Consider the following 15,418-nt stretch of genomic DNA (forward strand, 5'->3'; position numbering starts at 1 on the left):
AACATTTCCACTGTATTTCAGCGCTGCCACAAAAGGACCAGCTGACATCATGTCAGTGATTCTCTCATTAACACAGGTGTGAGTGTTGACGAGGACAAGGCTGGAGATCACTCTGTCATGCTGATTGAGTTTGAATAACAGACTGGAAGCTTCAAAAGGAGGGTGGTGCTTGGAATCATTGGTCTTCCTCTGTCAACCATGGTTACCTGCAAGGAAACACGTTCCGTCATCATTGCTTTGCACAAAAAGGGCTTCACAGGCAAGAATATTGCTGCCAGTAAGATTGCGCCTAAATCAACCATTTATCGGATCATCAAGAACTTCAAGGAGAGCGGTTCAATTGTTGCGAAGGAGGCTTCATTCAGGGTGCCCAAGAAAGTCCAGCAAGCGCCAGGACTGTCTCCTAAAGTTGATTCAGCTGCGGGATAGGGGCACCACCAGTACAGAGCTTGCTCAGGAATGGCAGCAGGCAGGTGTGAGTGCATCTGCACGCACAGTGAGGCAAAGACTTTTGGAGGATGGCCTGGTGTCCAGAAGGGCAGCAAAGAAGCCACTTCTCTCCAGGAAAAACATCAGGGACAGACTGATATTCTGCAAAAGGAACAGGACTGCTGAGGACTGGGGAAAAGTCATTTTCTCTGATGAATCCCCTTTCCGATTGTTTGGGGCATCCGGAAAAAAGCTTGTCCGAAGAAGACAAGGTGAGCGCTACCCTCAGTCCTGTGTCCTGCCAACAGTAAAGCATTCTGAGACCATTCCTGTGTGGGGTTGCTTCTCGCCATAATGCAAAAGTGATAGCTAAGTGGCTTGGGGAACAAAACATCGATATTTTGTGTCCATGGCCAGGAAACTCCCCAGACCTTAATCCCATTGAGAACTTGTGGTCAATCCTCAATAGGTGGGTGGACAAACAAAAACCCAAACATTCTGACAAACTCCAAGCATTGATTATGCAAGAATGGGCTGCCATCAGTCAGGATGGGGCCCAGAAGTTGATTGACAGCATCCCAGGGCAGATTGCAGAGGTCTTGAAAAAGAAGGGTCAACACTGCAAATACTGACTCTGCATCAACTTCATGTATTTGTCAATAAAAGCCTTTGACACTTATGAAATGCTTGTAACTATACTTCAGTATTCCATAGTAACATCTGACAAAAATATCTGAAGACACTGAAGAAGCAAACTTTGTGGAAATTAATATTTGTGTCATTCTCAACTTTTGGCCACGACTGTAGTGAATGATATGGATGAGATACAGAACACACACATACATGTATGTATGTATGTATGTATGTATGTATGTATGTATACATACATACACATAATTATATATGTATGTATGTATATGTATGCATGTATGTATATATGTATATGTTCTGTGTGTTTGTAATATATATATATATATATATATATATATATATATATATATATATATATATATATATATATATATATATATATATATATATATATATATATATATATATATATATATATATATATATACACACACACACACACACACACACACACACACACACACACACACACACACATCAAAGGTTTGGACACACCTACTCATTCAAGGGTTTTCTTGATTTTACTATTTTCTACATTGTAGAATATTAGTGAAGACAAACTATGAAATAACACATATGGAATCACGTAGTAACCAGAAAAAGTGTTAAACAAATTAAAATGTATTTTATATTTGAGATTCTTCAAAGTAGCCACCCTTTGCCTTGAAGACACCTTTGCACACTCTTGGCATTCTCTCAACCAGCTTCATGAGGTAGTCACCTGGAATGCATTTCAATTAACAGGTGTGCCTTGTTAACCTGTTATGGCTTGGGGGCAGTATTTTCACGGCCGGATAAAAAACGTACCCGATATAATCTGATTTATTACTCCTGCCCAGAAACTAGAATATGCATATAATTATTAGCTTTGGATAGAAAACACTCCAAAGTTTCTAAAACTGTTTGAATGGTGTCTGTGAGTATAACAGAACTCATTTGGCAGGCCAAAACCTGAGAAGATTCTGTACAGGAAGTACCCTGTCTGACAATTTCTTGGCCTTCTTGATTATCTCTATCCATTACAGGGGATCTCTGCTGTTACGTGACATTTCCTACGGCTCCCATGGGCTCTCAGAAGGCGGCAAAAAGCTGAATCGTGGCTTTGCAGGCTCTGGGTGAAAAAAAGTAGCGCGTTTGGATAGTGGCTGGTCACAGTACTGTGAGACTCAGGCTCGTGCACGAGTGGACTCCATGTTTTATCTTTGAACGAAAACCACCGCTCCCGGTCGGAATTTTATCGCTTTTTTTACGAGAAAAATGGCATAAAAATTGATTTTAAACAGCGGTTGACATGCTTCGAAGTACGGTAATGGAATATTTCTTGATGGAATATTTCTTAATGGATAGTGTCTTGAACGCACGAATAAAACGCCGCTATTTGGATATAACAATGGATTATTTTGAACCAAACCAACATTTGTTATTGAAGTAGCAGTCCTGGGAGTGCATTCTGACGAAGAACACCAAAGGTAATCAAACTTTTATAATAGTAAATCTGACTTTGGTGAAGGCTAAACTTGCTGGGTGTCTAAATAGCTAGCCCGTGATGCCGGGCTATGTACTCAGAATATTGCAAAATGTGCTTTCACCGAAAAGCTATTTTAAAATCGGACACCTCGATTGCACAATGGAGTTATGTATCTATAATTCTTAAAATAATTATGTTTTTTGTGAACGTTTATCGTGAGTAATTTAGTAAATTCACCGGAAGTGTTCGGTGGGAATGCTAGTATAACATGCTAATGTAAAAAGCTGGTTTTTGATATAAATATGAACTTGATTGAACATAACATGCATGTATTGTATAACATAATGTCCTAGGGTTGTCATCTGATGAAGATCATCAAAGGTTAGTGCTGCATTTAGCTGTGGTTTTGTTTTTTGTGACATTATATGCTAGCTTGAAAAATGGGTGTCTGATTATTTCTGGCTGGGTACTCTGCTGACATAATCTAATGTTTTGCTTTCGCTGTAAAGCCTTTTTGAAATCGGACAGTGTGGTTAGATAAAGAGAGTCTTGTCTTTAAAATGCTGTGAAATAGTTATATGTTTGAAAAATGGAAGTTTTTGTATTTTTGAGGAATTTGTCATTCGCGCCACGTCTATCATTGGATATTGGAGCAGGTGTTCCGCTAGCGGAACGTCTAGATGTAAGAGGTTAATTTGTGGAATTTCTTTCCTTCTTAATGCGTTTGAGCCAAACTGTTTTGTTGTGAAAAGGTAGGGGTGGTATACAGAATATAGCCCTATTAGGTAAAAGACCAAGTCTATATTATGATAAGAACAGCTCAAATAAGAAAAGAGACACAACAGTCCATCATTACTTTAAAACATGAAGGTCAGTCAACCTGGAAAAGGTCAAGAACTTTGGCTCTCATGAGGACCGCCACAGGAAAGGAAGACCCAGAGTTACCTCTGCTGCAGAGGATAACTTCATTAGAGTTACCAGCCTCAGAAATTGCAGCCCAAATAAATGCTTCAGAGTTCAAGTAACAGACACATCTCAACATCAACTGTTCAGAAGAGATGGCGAGAATCAGGCCTTCATGGTCGAATTGCTGCAAAGAAACCACTACTAAAGGACACCAATAATAAGAAGAGACACGCTTGAGCCAAGAAACACGAGCAATGGACATTAGACCTGTGGAAATCTGTCCTTTGATCCGATGAGTCCAAATTGGACATTTTTGGTTCCAACCGCCGCGTCTTTGTGAGACGCAGAGTAGGTGAACGGATGATCTCTGCATGTGTGGTTACCAACGTGAAGCATGGAGGAGGTGTGATGGTATGGGGGTGCTTTGCTGGTGACACTGTCAGTGATTTATTTAGAATTCAAGGCACACTTACCCAGCATGGCTACCACAGCATTCTGCAGTGATGTGCCATCCCGTCCGGTTTGTGCTTTGTGGGACTATCATTTGTTTTTTAACAGGACAATGACCCAAAACACTTCCAGGCTGTGTAAGGACTATTTGACCAAGAAGGAGAGTGATGGAATGCTGCATCAAGATGACCTGGTCTCCACAATCACCCAACCTTAACCCAATTGAGATGGTTTGGGATGAGTTGTACAGCAGAGTGAAGGAAAAGCAGCCAACAAGTGCTCAGCATATGTGGGAACTCTTCAAGACTGTTGGAAAAGTATTCCAGGTGACGCTGGTTGAGAGAATGCCAAGAGTGTGGTATGCTGTCAATAAGGCAAAGGGTGGCTACTTTGAAGAATCTAAAATATATTTTGATTTGTTTAACACTTTTTTGGTTACTACATGATTCCATATATGTTATTTAATAGTTTATGTCTTCACTGTTATTCTACAATGTAGAAAATAGTAAGAATAAAGAAAGACCCTTGAATGAGTAGGCGTGTCCAAACTTTTGACTGGTACTGTATATTCTGACTGACAAAGTACCAGAAGAGATTGTTTAAATGTGCTCATCAACCCATACAATCTACTCTTATCATTTTGGTAAACAAATATTTCAATTTCTGTAAAAAATCTATAAACTAAGAACACAGGCAAAGGGACAGTGAAGGCAGGTTATTACGAACATAGAGAAGGGTTCATCTCTTTTTTTCTATAATTTCTTTCCAATATAAATCCACAAGAATATGAATCGCACACAACAAAATTTGCTTTCGAACAAACGTACCTAAAGGCCTTGCAGAAATTGCCAATGCTGTGGAGCGTCTGCTTTGCTATCATCCCCCTCATATACTCAACATATTACGAAAGCAAGGATCTTCTCTCTCCATCTCCAACAGTTAAGTCAGGGAAAACAGATTACTTTATGATTACATCCCAGGATCCACAGATTTGTAAGGGAGGATTTGACGTTTTTTCTTTTTTTTACAATTTCAAGTTAAGAGTCTGTTTGCTCCCTGGGTCCCGTTAAATCATTTTCATGTTAAACTTGCGAGGGGCGTCTGCATTGCTGCTGCTCATCCCAGCGTCTGACTTGCGTGGCACATACTCAATCTCTATGTTGTGCTTTGTGGCCCCTTTACCTCTACTCCACAGAAAGAGTAGCACCAGACAAAACAGGACGACACCAAGGAAAGATATGAAACCCATGGTGGTGGCGATGATTAAGGTCTTTATGTCAAAGGGGAAAGGGACGTTGGTTCGCGTCCCATTGGCACCATTCTCATTGGGCTGGTTGGAGATGAAGGCAAAGGTCTTGTTGGGTTGGTGAGGCCAGTCTGGTGAGTAGCTATGGACATGCAGGTGGGCGAGAGATGTGTCGTTGCCACCGGCGTTGCTGGCTATACACACATACGTGCCATTATCCTGAATCTGTGCGTAGCGCACCTCAAGGGTGCCATCGGGGAATACTGTGAGCCGCCCGATGGTTTTGGTCGTGATGAACTGCTTCTGGGGTGAGAGCCACATGATGACTGGGGCGGGATCACCGTCCGCCTGGCATACAAAATGAACAGTAGTTCCCTCGTCCACAAATTTCTGCTGCGCCTTGCGGTCCCGGATCCTGGACTTGCGACACGTGAAGTAGTTGGGCTGCAGGACGTCCGGGAAATCTTTAAACTCTTTTCCCTGTACGAACTCGGGTGAAGCGCAGGTGGGTTGCTGCCGGTTGAAGTTGAGCCTCCAGCGTCTCCGGAACACCCACAGCAGCCGGCAGTCACATGCCAAGGGGTTATCGTAAAGCGCCAGAGTCTCCAGGTTGCCTACCGAGTGGAACGCAGACTCCTCCAAGGTGCTCAAGGCATTGCCAGACACATTGAATATCTTCAGATAGTTTAGGCCTCGGAACGAGTAGGGTTCGATCATAGCCAGCCTGCCCCCAACCAGGTGAAACTCCTGGAGCCTCAGAAGGTCATGGAGCTTATTCCCCTCAATGGTGTGGATGGGGTTATAGGACAGATTCAGAAACCGTAGGTAGACCAAGTGCCGGAGAGCCACGTATGGGATAGAGGTCAGGTTGCCATTGGTGATGGTCAGCGAGGTGAGGTTCAGTCCATAGAGGCAATTGGAGGTCATGGTGTCCAGGTAGGGCCAGTTGGCTATCTCCAGCACTTTCAGCCGGTACAGTCTTTTGAAGGAGTAATCCTTAATAACGTAGATGTTGAGGTGGCGCAGCCTGAGAAAGATCAAACTGTGGAGGTGGGTGAAGGCCTCGGTGGGCACCGAGGTCAGGTTGCACTTCTCCAAAGTCAGCTGCTCCAGGCTGCTGAGACCATGGAAGGCCCGGTGGGAGATGAACACCAAGTCATTGTCGCCCACCTCCATGGAGCGCAGGTTGTACAGGTCTTGGAACATATAGTCCAGCAGGATGACTATCTTGTTCTCACTGATGTCCAACTGGGTGAGGTTGCTGAGGCCCGTGAACACACCCAGCTGGATGAGTTTGAGCTTGTTGCTGCGCAGCCCCAATGTCCGGAGGCCGTACAGGTTGTTGAAGGCGCCGGGCTCGATGGCCGAGATAGTGTTTTCGTTGAGCTCCAGCTCCTCCAGGTTGGGGTAGGCTGCGAACTCGTCCATGTTGATGGTCTTGATGCGGTTCTTGCTGAGGTCCAGTAGCCGCGTTTCTGTGGGGATGCCCTCAGGGACGGACATAAGCTTCTTGCGGTGGCATATGACCGAGCGCTCCTGGGCATTGCACTCGCAGCGGGACGGGCAGCCTGTGGTGGAACCGGACAGTACGGTGCCCAGCATCAGAATCAGAATGGGCTGCCAGCAAGCCACCAGGTAGCTGTGCCCACTCGCTTCCCTGGCCCCCATCCTATCGGTTACCTATGGAGACACAAGAGAGACAGAGAGGACATGTCAGAAAAACTATCGCTGATTAGATACACTAAATAAAACAGGGCTATTTCCTTATCATTAAAATCGTTGAAAAGTGAGATCACTTTTGTATTGTATTTTGAAGCCACATTCTGCAGTTTTGCTGCATATAAAATGGTTTGAAGTGTGGGAAAAGGAGTGTCCTATGAAAACAACATATTATACTGTTTGTTCTCTTTTGAAAAATAGTAACTACTATTCTCTGCCAGGCATTTTGACGCCAACAATAAAAAGCAATAAAACGTAAAGCGATGCCATCCTCATGTGACACAATTTGAAATTGAGTGTAAAAGATTTGCTGCAATATTAATGGCACAAAGGAAATAGGAATGGGGGTGAGGGGTTACTAGGAATAAGTTATGTATTTGCATAATGGAGAAAACTGACATATTTGAATTCTGCAATGCTCACTACTCTACACAGAGCTTCAAAGGCATTTCAGATGCAGGAGGCTCCTGTGAACTGATGGAACAGTGTTCGCTGAAGGATTCACATGCAATGGTTACATCAGCACCATATTAGACTCATGTATGATCCATAAGAGGAAATGTTGAGCTCGGACAGATAGATGTATCACAAAGAATTTGAATCAATTCCTGGCATTCGGGTGTGACGCTGCCTGGTTATGTATTGTGTGTACGCCGTATACCCACTTATTTTTCAGTGGGCATTGCGTATACTCACTACTTAAATCTCCACTGCCGTTTCAATTAATAAGACTGATGGAACAGATCAGAATGTTTAGCTTAAAATGTTGATAAACTATTCATTCTTCACATTTTAGGTGGGGCAATGTACCTTTGCGTGAATGTTCTAAAATGAAATTTGCAGGAAAAAGCGTTCTAAAATGTGCATGGACAGAGATGGAAATATCCATTGGAAATGTATTAAGGGCGGGTTTAAATATGCAACAATTATCATGGGTTGCTAATATGACCAAGATAATGCCTTTGCCTAATAGACAATGAAAGAAAATCAATAGAACAGGATAAAGCATATGCGTAAGTCTTCATAAAAAATAATTGCCTTCACATTTCTGTTGTGGGATTTTGGCTATAGGCTACTTTCAAGTAAGTTGAGACATGCCTCATAATATGAAGTAAAATGTCCTGGTTTCAAACAATTATTTTATTTATTTTTATTTGAACCTTTATTTAACTAGGGCAAGTCAGTTAAGAACAAATTCTTTCTTACAATGACGGCCTAGGAACAGTGGGTTAACTGCCTTGTTCAGGGGCAGAATGACAGATTTTTACCTTGTCTGCTCGGGGATTCGTTTTAGCATCCTTTCGGTTACTGGCCCAACGCTTTAACTACTAGGCTACCTGCTGCCCCCTGCCACCCTAATTAAGGAATAGATAAAATATTTCAACGCTAATGAAAGGCCTAACCATCTTCTGGTGGATGGAAAGGCTTTCCCAAAAACATTCTCTATTAAATGTTAACTAGAGTAGCCACAAAGTAGGCTATGCCTACCTGTCAGAATGATATCATGATAATTTGCATCAATCCAGTAGCCATTTCCTTTGCAAAATCCAACTTATGTGCTACAGAAACACTGCTAAGCAAACAGTGCTAGGTGCCTGCACACTTGAATTAAAGGGTAACTACACTCAAATCAACATTTCTTAGATGTCCCAGACATCAAAACAAATGTTTTTTCTGTATGACTTTGAGAGTGAAAACCTGAAACAATTGGGAAAAATATGAAACCTGTGAATTTTGTACATTTATCTGTTTCAATGGTAGGTCTACTATTAGCCTACTTTCACAGTACAGCTTGGGTTGACCTGACTGTGAAAGACCAATACGGGATTTATAATTTTAGGTCGTTCAGAGTGTATGTCACTGTTTCTCATATAATTTTTCACACAGGGCGTCTTTCCTTCGTCGGGCGGGGCGTTTGGATTTTTTTGGGGGGGGAAATTCTTCAGGCACCATTACACCACTGTGTGTGTGTGTGTGTGTCGATGTTGGTGTGTGTGGCTTGCATGCATGCATAGCACCTTGCTCAAGATCAATCAGTCATTGCGAGCTCCCTAATATTAAGTTATGGCATTTCAAAAGGGGCCAGGTGCAGCTTGAATTAACCAATTTTGAGAAGGTAATCTAATACATGCTGTTTCAGAGACACGTATGCTGAGCACATCTTTAGAGTGTAACATTAGCATAAAATATAAAAAAAATTCTTCTTCACCCTGTATTTCCAGCGTGAATGTGCTGTGTGAGTTAAAACAGAGTGGGGAGTGGGTCAGCAGTAGCAGGTAGCAATCAAAGACAAATGGTGTCAAGTCTGATGTAGGTGCTATGGCTAACATTCAGCTGGAGCAAACTTTTACAATACAATATAGACCATGCAGAGCCAGGGCGGTGGCTTCAGAAAGATGGATACTGGTCTTAACCTGTTAGGGCTAGGGGGCAGTATTGACACAGCCGGATAAAAAACGTACCCGATTTAATCTGGTTACTACTCCTGCCCAGTAACTAGAATATGCATATAATTATTGGCTTTGGATAGAAAACACCCTAAAGTTTCTAAAACTGTTTGAATGGTGTCTGTGAGTATAACAGAACTCAAATGGCAGGCCAAAACCTGAGAAGATTCCATGCAGGAAGTGGCCTGTCTGACAAGGTGTGTTTTATCTTGGCTCTTTTTATTGAAGACTGAGGATCTTTGCAATAACGTGACACTTCCTACGGCTCCCATAGGCTCTCAGAGCCCGGGAAAAAGCTGAAGGATATCGAGGCAGGCTCTGGCTGAAACGCTTTATCGCTTTTGGCAAGTGGCCGCTCAGAGTACTATGGGCTTAGGCGTGTGCCCGAGTCGACCGAATGCTTTCTTTTCTTTTGTCTGTTTACCTAAACGCAGATTCCCGGTCGGAATATTATTGCTTTTTTATGAAAAAAATGGCATAAAAATTGATTTTAAACAGCGGTTGACATGCTTCGAAGTACGGTAATGGAATATTTAGAAATCTTTTGTCACGAATTGCGCCATGCTCGTAACCCTTATTTACCCTTTCGGATAGTGTCTTGAACGCACGAACAAAACGCCGCTGTTTGGATATAACGATGAATTATTTTGGACCAAACCAACATTTGTTATTGAAGTAGAAGTCCTGGGAGTGCATTCTGACGAAGACAGCAAAGGTAATAAAAATGTTCTTATAGTAAATCTGACTTTGATGAGTGCTAAACTTGCTGGGTGTCTAAATAGCTAGCCCTGTGATGCCGGGCTATCTACTGAGAATATTGCAAAATGTGCTTTCACCGAAAAGCTATTTTAAAATCGGACATATCGAGTGCATAGAGGAGTTCTGTATCTATAATTCTTAAAATTATTGTTATGCTTTTTGTGAACGTTTATCGTGAGTAATTTAGTAAATTCACCTGCAGTGTTCGGTCGGAATGCTAGTCACATGCTAATGTAAAAAGCTGTTTTTTGATATAAATATGAACTTGATTGAACAAAACATGCATGTATTGTATAACATAATGTCCTAGGGTTGTCATCTGATGAAGATCATCAAAGTTTAGTGCTACATTTAGCTGTGGTTTGGGTTTATGTGACATTATATGTTAGCTTGAAAAATGGGTGTCTGATTATTTCTGGCTGGGTACTCTGCTGACATAATCTAATGTTTTGCTTTCGTTGTAAAGCCTTTTTGAAATCGGACAGTGTGGTTAGATTAACGAGAGTCTTATCTTTAAAATGGTGTAAAATAGTCATATGTTTGAAAAATTGAAGGTTTTGCATTTCTAAGATATTTGAATAACGCGCCACGGGATTACACTGGCTGTTGAGTAGGTGGGACGCAAGCGTCCCACCTAGCCCATAGAGGTTAAAATCGTAAAAACAAACAATATTTAATTTCCATCTAAACCGTCAGTGTTTTCCCCCTCCACTAACCCCGATCCCACCCCTAAATTGGGTTCATATCCAAATCCCAACCCTAACCTCTCCATACACTGATACGTTATACTCTTTCCCTTCCTTGAGCCCCCTCTCTCTTTACTCATGGTTTTGTTTAGTGTGATTTTTTTATTTATTTGGGTCCTTGAAAAGCACAATATAAGTCCCTTTTATTTATATTATTATTACTAACAATGTAATTAATAATTGATTCTATAATTATATTTTCGATTTTTATATAAAGAGCCATAGTGGCATTGCAATTACTTGTGTATTTATTGAAAAAGTTGGATTAAAGGCCCAGTGCAGTCATAAAATGGGATTTTTCTGTGTTTTGTATGTATTTCCACACTATGAGGTTGGATTAATACTGTGAAATTGTGAAAATGACAATAATACCCTTTTAGCGTAAGAGCTGTTTGAAAAGACCGCCTGAAATTTTTCCTGTTGTTTTGGTGAGATGGAGTTTTGGCCTGCCTGGTGACATCACCAGATGGTACATTAGTTAATAAACCAATAAGAAAGAGTTCCAAACCTATCTGCCAATAACAGCTAGTTTTCAGTTTCCCCCTCCCAATTTAGACCACTCTCAGCTTGCTTGAGAAATTGGCCTTTGGTAAGAATCTATTTGACCATTTTAATTGAAAACAATCACAGTAAGGTACTTAATTGTTGCCCAGAAATGATTTGATATTGATACAAATAGCTGCTTTAGATCTTTAAACAAAAGGGGACATAATTCATGATAGTCTCTCAGAAATTCTTCCCAAAACCATAAGTTTCAGCCTTATAGTCTAACAATATACAGTATAATTCTGTATAACAAATATTTTTCAATTGTAAGTATGCAGAGACCTGTAACACTATTTGGCGTATTGTTTGGTTTGTACACCCTATTTTTCAGGATGTGGAGCAGAACCCTCAAATGTCCTTAATAATCTTGTAATCTGGCCTTGCACACAAGTCAAGCAATACACAACAATCGATCTTAAATAAAATGTCACAAATTAAGACCCTAAAAATCTACTTTCACCTCCATTCTCTGTGTTTTGTGTCTCAATAGCAGCCATTAGCAACTATCAGTTAACCTTATAATTGGTTCTGGGTGGCACATATCAAACTTGCATGAACACTGATGACAAAAACATTTCTCATGTCTAACCTGTTAGGGCCTACGGGGCAGTATTTGCACGGCTGGATAAAAAAATGTACCCGATTTTAATCTGGTTACTAATCCTACCCAGTAACTAGAATATGCATATACTTATTATATATGGATAGAAAACCCCCTAAAGTTTCTAAAACTGTTTGAATGGTGTCTGTGAGTATAACAGAACTCATTTGGCAGGCAAAACCCTGAGACATTTTCTGACAGGAAGTGGATACCTGATGTGTTGTATTACCTTTAAACCTATGCCATTGAAAAACACAGGGGCTGAGGAATATTTTGGCACTTCCTATTGCTTCCACTAGATGTCACCAGCCTTTACAAAGTGTTTTGAGTCTTCTGGAGGGAGATCTGACCGAACAAGAGCCATGGAACAATGATGGCCCATTAGACACCTGGCGTGCGAGTTCATGTTGGGTACCCTCGTTCCAATACGTTATAAAAGAGAATGCATTCGTCCACCTTGAATATTATTCATGTTCTGGTTAAAAAAGGCCCTAATGATTTATGCTATACAACGTTTGACATGTTTGAACGAACGTAAATATATTTTTTCCCCTCGTTCATGAAGTGAAGTCCGGCGGGCTTAGATCATGTGCTAACAAGACGGAGATTTTTGGACATAAATGATGAGCTTTTTTGAACAAAACTACATTCGTTATGGACCTGTGATACCTGGAAGTGACATCTGATGAAGAGAATCAAAGGTAATGGATTATTTACATAGTATTTTCGATTTTAGATCTCCCCAACATGACGGCTAGTCTGTATCGCACCGCGTATTTTTCTGGGCGCAGTGCTCAGATTAATGCAAAGTGTGATTTCCCAGTAAGGTTATTTTTAAATCTGGCAAGTTGATTGCGTTCAAGAGATGTAAATCTATAATTCTTTAAATGACAATATATTTTACCAATGTTTTCTAATTTTAATTATTTAATTTGTGGTGCTGACTTGACTGCCGGTTATTGGAGGGAAACGATTTCCTCAACATCAATGCCATAGTAAAACGCTGTTTTTGGATATAAATATGAACTTGATAGAACTAAAAATGCATGCATTGTCTAACATAATGTCCTAGGAGTGTCATCTGATGGAGATTGTAAAAGGTTAGTGCATCATTTTAGCTGGTTTTATGGTTTTGGTGACCCTGTCTTTGAATTGACAAAACATTACACACAACTCTTGTAAATGTACTGTCCTAACATACTCTAAATTTATGCTTTCGCCGTAAAACCTTTTTGAAATCGTAAAACGTGGTTAGATTAAGGAGATGTTTATCTTTCAAAGGGTGTAAAATAGTTGTATGTTTGAAAAATTTGAATTTTGACATTTATTTGGATTCAAATTTGCCACTCTTGAAATGCACCTGCTGTTGATGGAGTGCACCACGGGTGGCACGCTTGCGTCCCACCTAGCCCATAGAGGCTAAGTCATTGTTAGAAAAAAATGTGGTCCAATTTGGATGTTAAGGGTACTATATTTATTGTATTTTATGAGTCCTATAAATTAAAATGGCAAATTTGGGTGCAATCAATTAGCTTAATTTCTCAGATCAAGTTATATTTCAACAAAATAATGTTGCAGGAATGGTTCTGTTTCTAACAGAAATTATTTCAAAACAATCAGATGATGGGTGTCAATCCTCTTTCTTGTGCTTTTTTAGTACAGGAAAAGATAACAATTCAGAGAGGAATGGGGGAAGATTGTAAGAGTTCATGTCTGTGACAGAGATGCCTATGTAGTTGATTGTGCATAGCCCTATCAAATTTGTGACTGTCTGAAGAGCCACAATGACAGCTGAAAGAGGCACACGTTCTTCTATAGGCTATACTGTAGGGGTTTCCTGTAGAGTTTATTAACTGAAATTGGGTCGCGTGTTCAGTGTCAATATTGCGTGTGCTTTGAATTATGGAGACTTTGTGTGAAGTAAATACACTAAGCTAAAGGCTTTCATGCGACAACCTGATGGATAATGTCTTATTTCAATTTTTTTATATTGTTATGGTAGACAATTAAATTGTGACATAACTACCATTGTCAATAATTATTTCTTGCAAAGCCCCAAACTGACATTAGAGGGGTTTATGTTGTTTTTCCTCACTCTCAATTTAATTTGATTCTTCTCGGGGGTCAAGGGTCAGACGGATATTTTTTAAATATTTGAACCTTTATTTAACTCCACAAGTCAGTTAAGAACAATTCTTATTTATCATGATGGCCTAGGAACAGTGGGTTAACTGCCTTGTTCAAAAAAAGTTTATAGGGACCATCTCTGCGGGATAGTGAATTGGGGTCAACGAGTCTGAGTTGAAGAACTGCCCATATGTCCCAGAGCAGACATTACGGCCTCCGAAGTAACTGCATCATTTTCCTGTTTGTATTACTTAAAAGGTGCACTATGCAGAAATCGCTCCGACATTGCCTGGTTGCTAAAATTCTAATAGTTTGCCTAATTTCAGTTTGTAACATAACAAGCAAGTATAGTATAGAGAATCATTGTACCATCTAAACCGCTGTGGTATATATTTTCCATAACCAAAAATATGGTATTTTCATCTCTTTGAAAATGGTGTACAAAACCCGAAAGTATAAGACTCAAAACCAAAACTTAACAGGAAGCATAGATATAGCGCGCATAGAAAATGTCTACCACTTCTTAGACTTGCTTTCAATGAGAATGACATGTCTATATCTCACATTTCTTGAATTTGGTCAGGTCGCCCAAAAATATATATATTGCAGCTTTAACCTAAATTGATCCAAGTTAAAGCTGTTTGATGAGGGAGCCATACAGGATGGATGTACATGAGGCTTAAGCAGCTGGTGGAACACCTGACAGGGGAGAGGAAGTGCAGCTGCCAATCCTTATTTTCCACTCCACCTTTTTGCCTTTGCTGTGTGTGCCTATTACACATTGGATATCGCTCTCTGAGATGCTATTATGTCCCACTCCTTCCTCATTGACACCAAAACCTAATCAAGGAAGTGCTCAACTGTAATCCCTTGCTGGTAAAGCTACATGACTGCAACATTCGGAGTCTAGGACCACAGTAGGGTATTAGGATGGTAATGACTAATGGTAATGAGTACAGGCAGTCCTTCAACACAAAACTGGGGTCAAAATCCTGATGAAATAATACCAGTCTGATTATTTCATTCTAGCACCTGATTTTCCGAGGCTCATATGAAACAGACAAAAAGCTCCATTGTATCGATGCAGCAAAAAACATTCCCTATTTCATTTCGTTCAAATGAAATGAAAGCAGTTTCACATCTTTTTCAAGACTGTTTTAACCTCTATGGGCTAGGTGGGACGCTAGCGTGCCACCCGTGGTGCACTCCATCAACAGCAGGTGCATTTCAAGAGCGGCAAATTTGAATCCAAATAAATGTCAAAATTCAAATTTTTCAAACATACAACTATTTTACACCCTTTGAAAGATAAACATCTCCTTA

General features: G+C 40.5%; 1 protein-coding gene across 2 annotated transcripts in view; it reads right to left on the bottom strand.

The window, feature by feature from the left end:
* Window positions 1-1,548: 1,548 nt before the first annotated feature.
* The window catches only part of lingo1a (leucine rich repeat and Ig domain containing 1a), a 323,927-nt gene continuing 310,057 nt past the window's right edge, over window positions 1,549-15,418 (bottom strand). For both annotated transcript variants that reach the window (XM_014124063.3, XM_014124062.3), the window contains one exon: window positions 1,549-6,830. In XM_014124063.3, coding sequence (XP_013979538.1) covers window positions 4,971-6,818 — 1,848 coding nt within the window. In that variant the 5' untranslated portion in view covers window positions 6,819-6,830 and the 3' untranslated portion in view covers window positions 1,549-4,970. The remainder of the gene's footprint in view (window positions 6,831-15,418) is intronic.

Source organism: Salmo salar, chromosome 10 (genome assembly GCF_965601325.2).
Source record: "Salmo salar chromosome 10, fSalSal1, whole genome shotgun sequence".
NCBI classification, from domain to species: domain Eukaryota; kingdom Metazoa; phylum Chordata; class Actinopteri; order Salmoniformes; family Salmonidae; genus Salmo; species Salmo salar.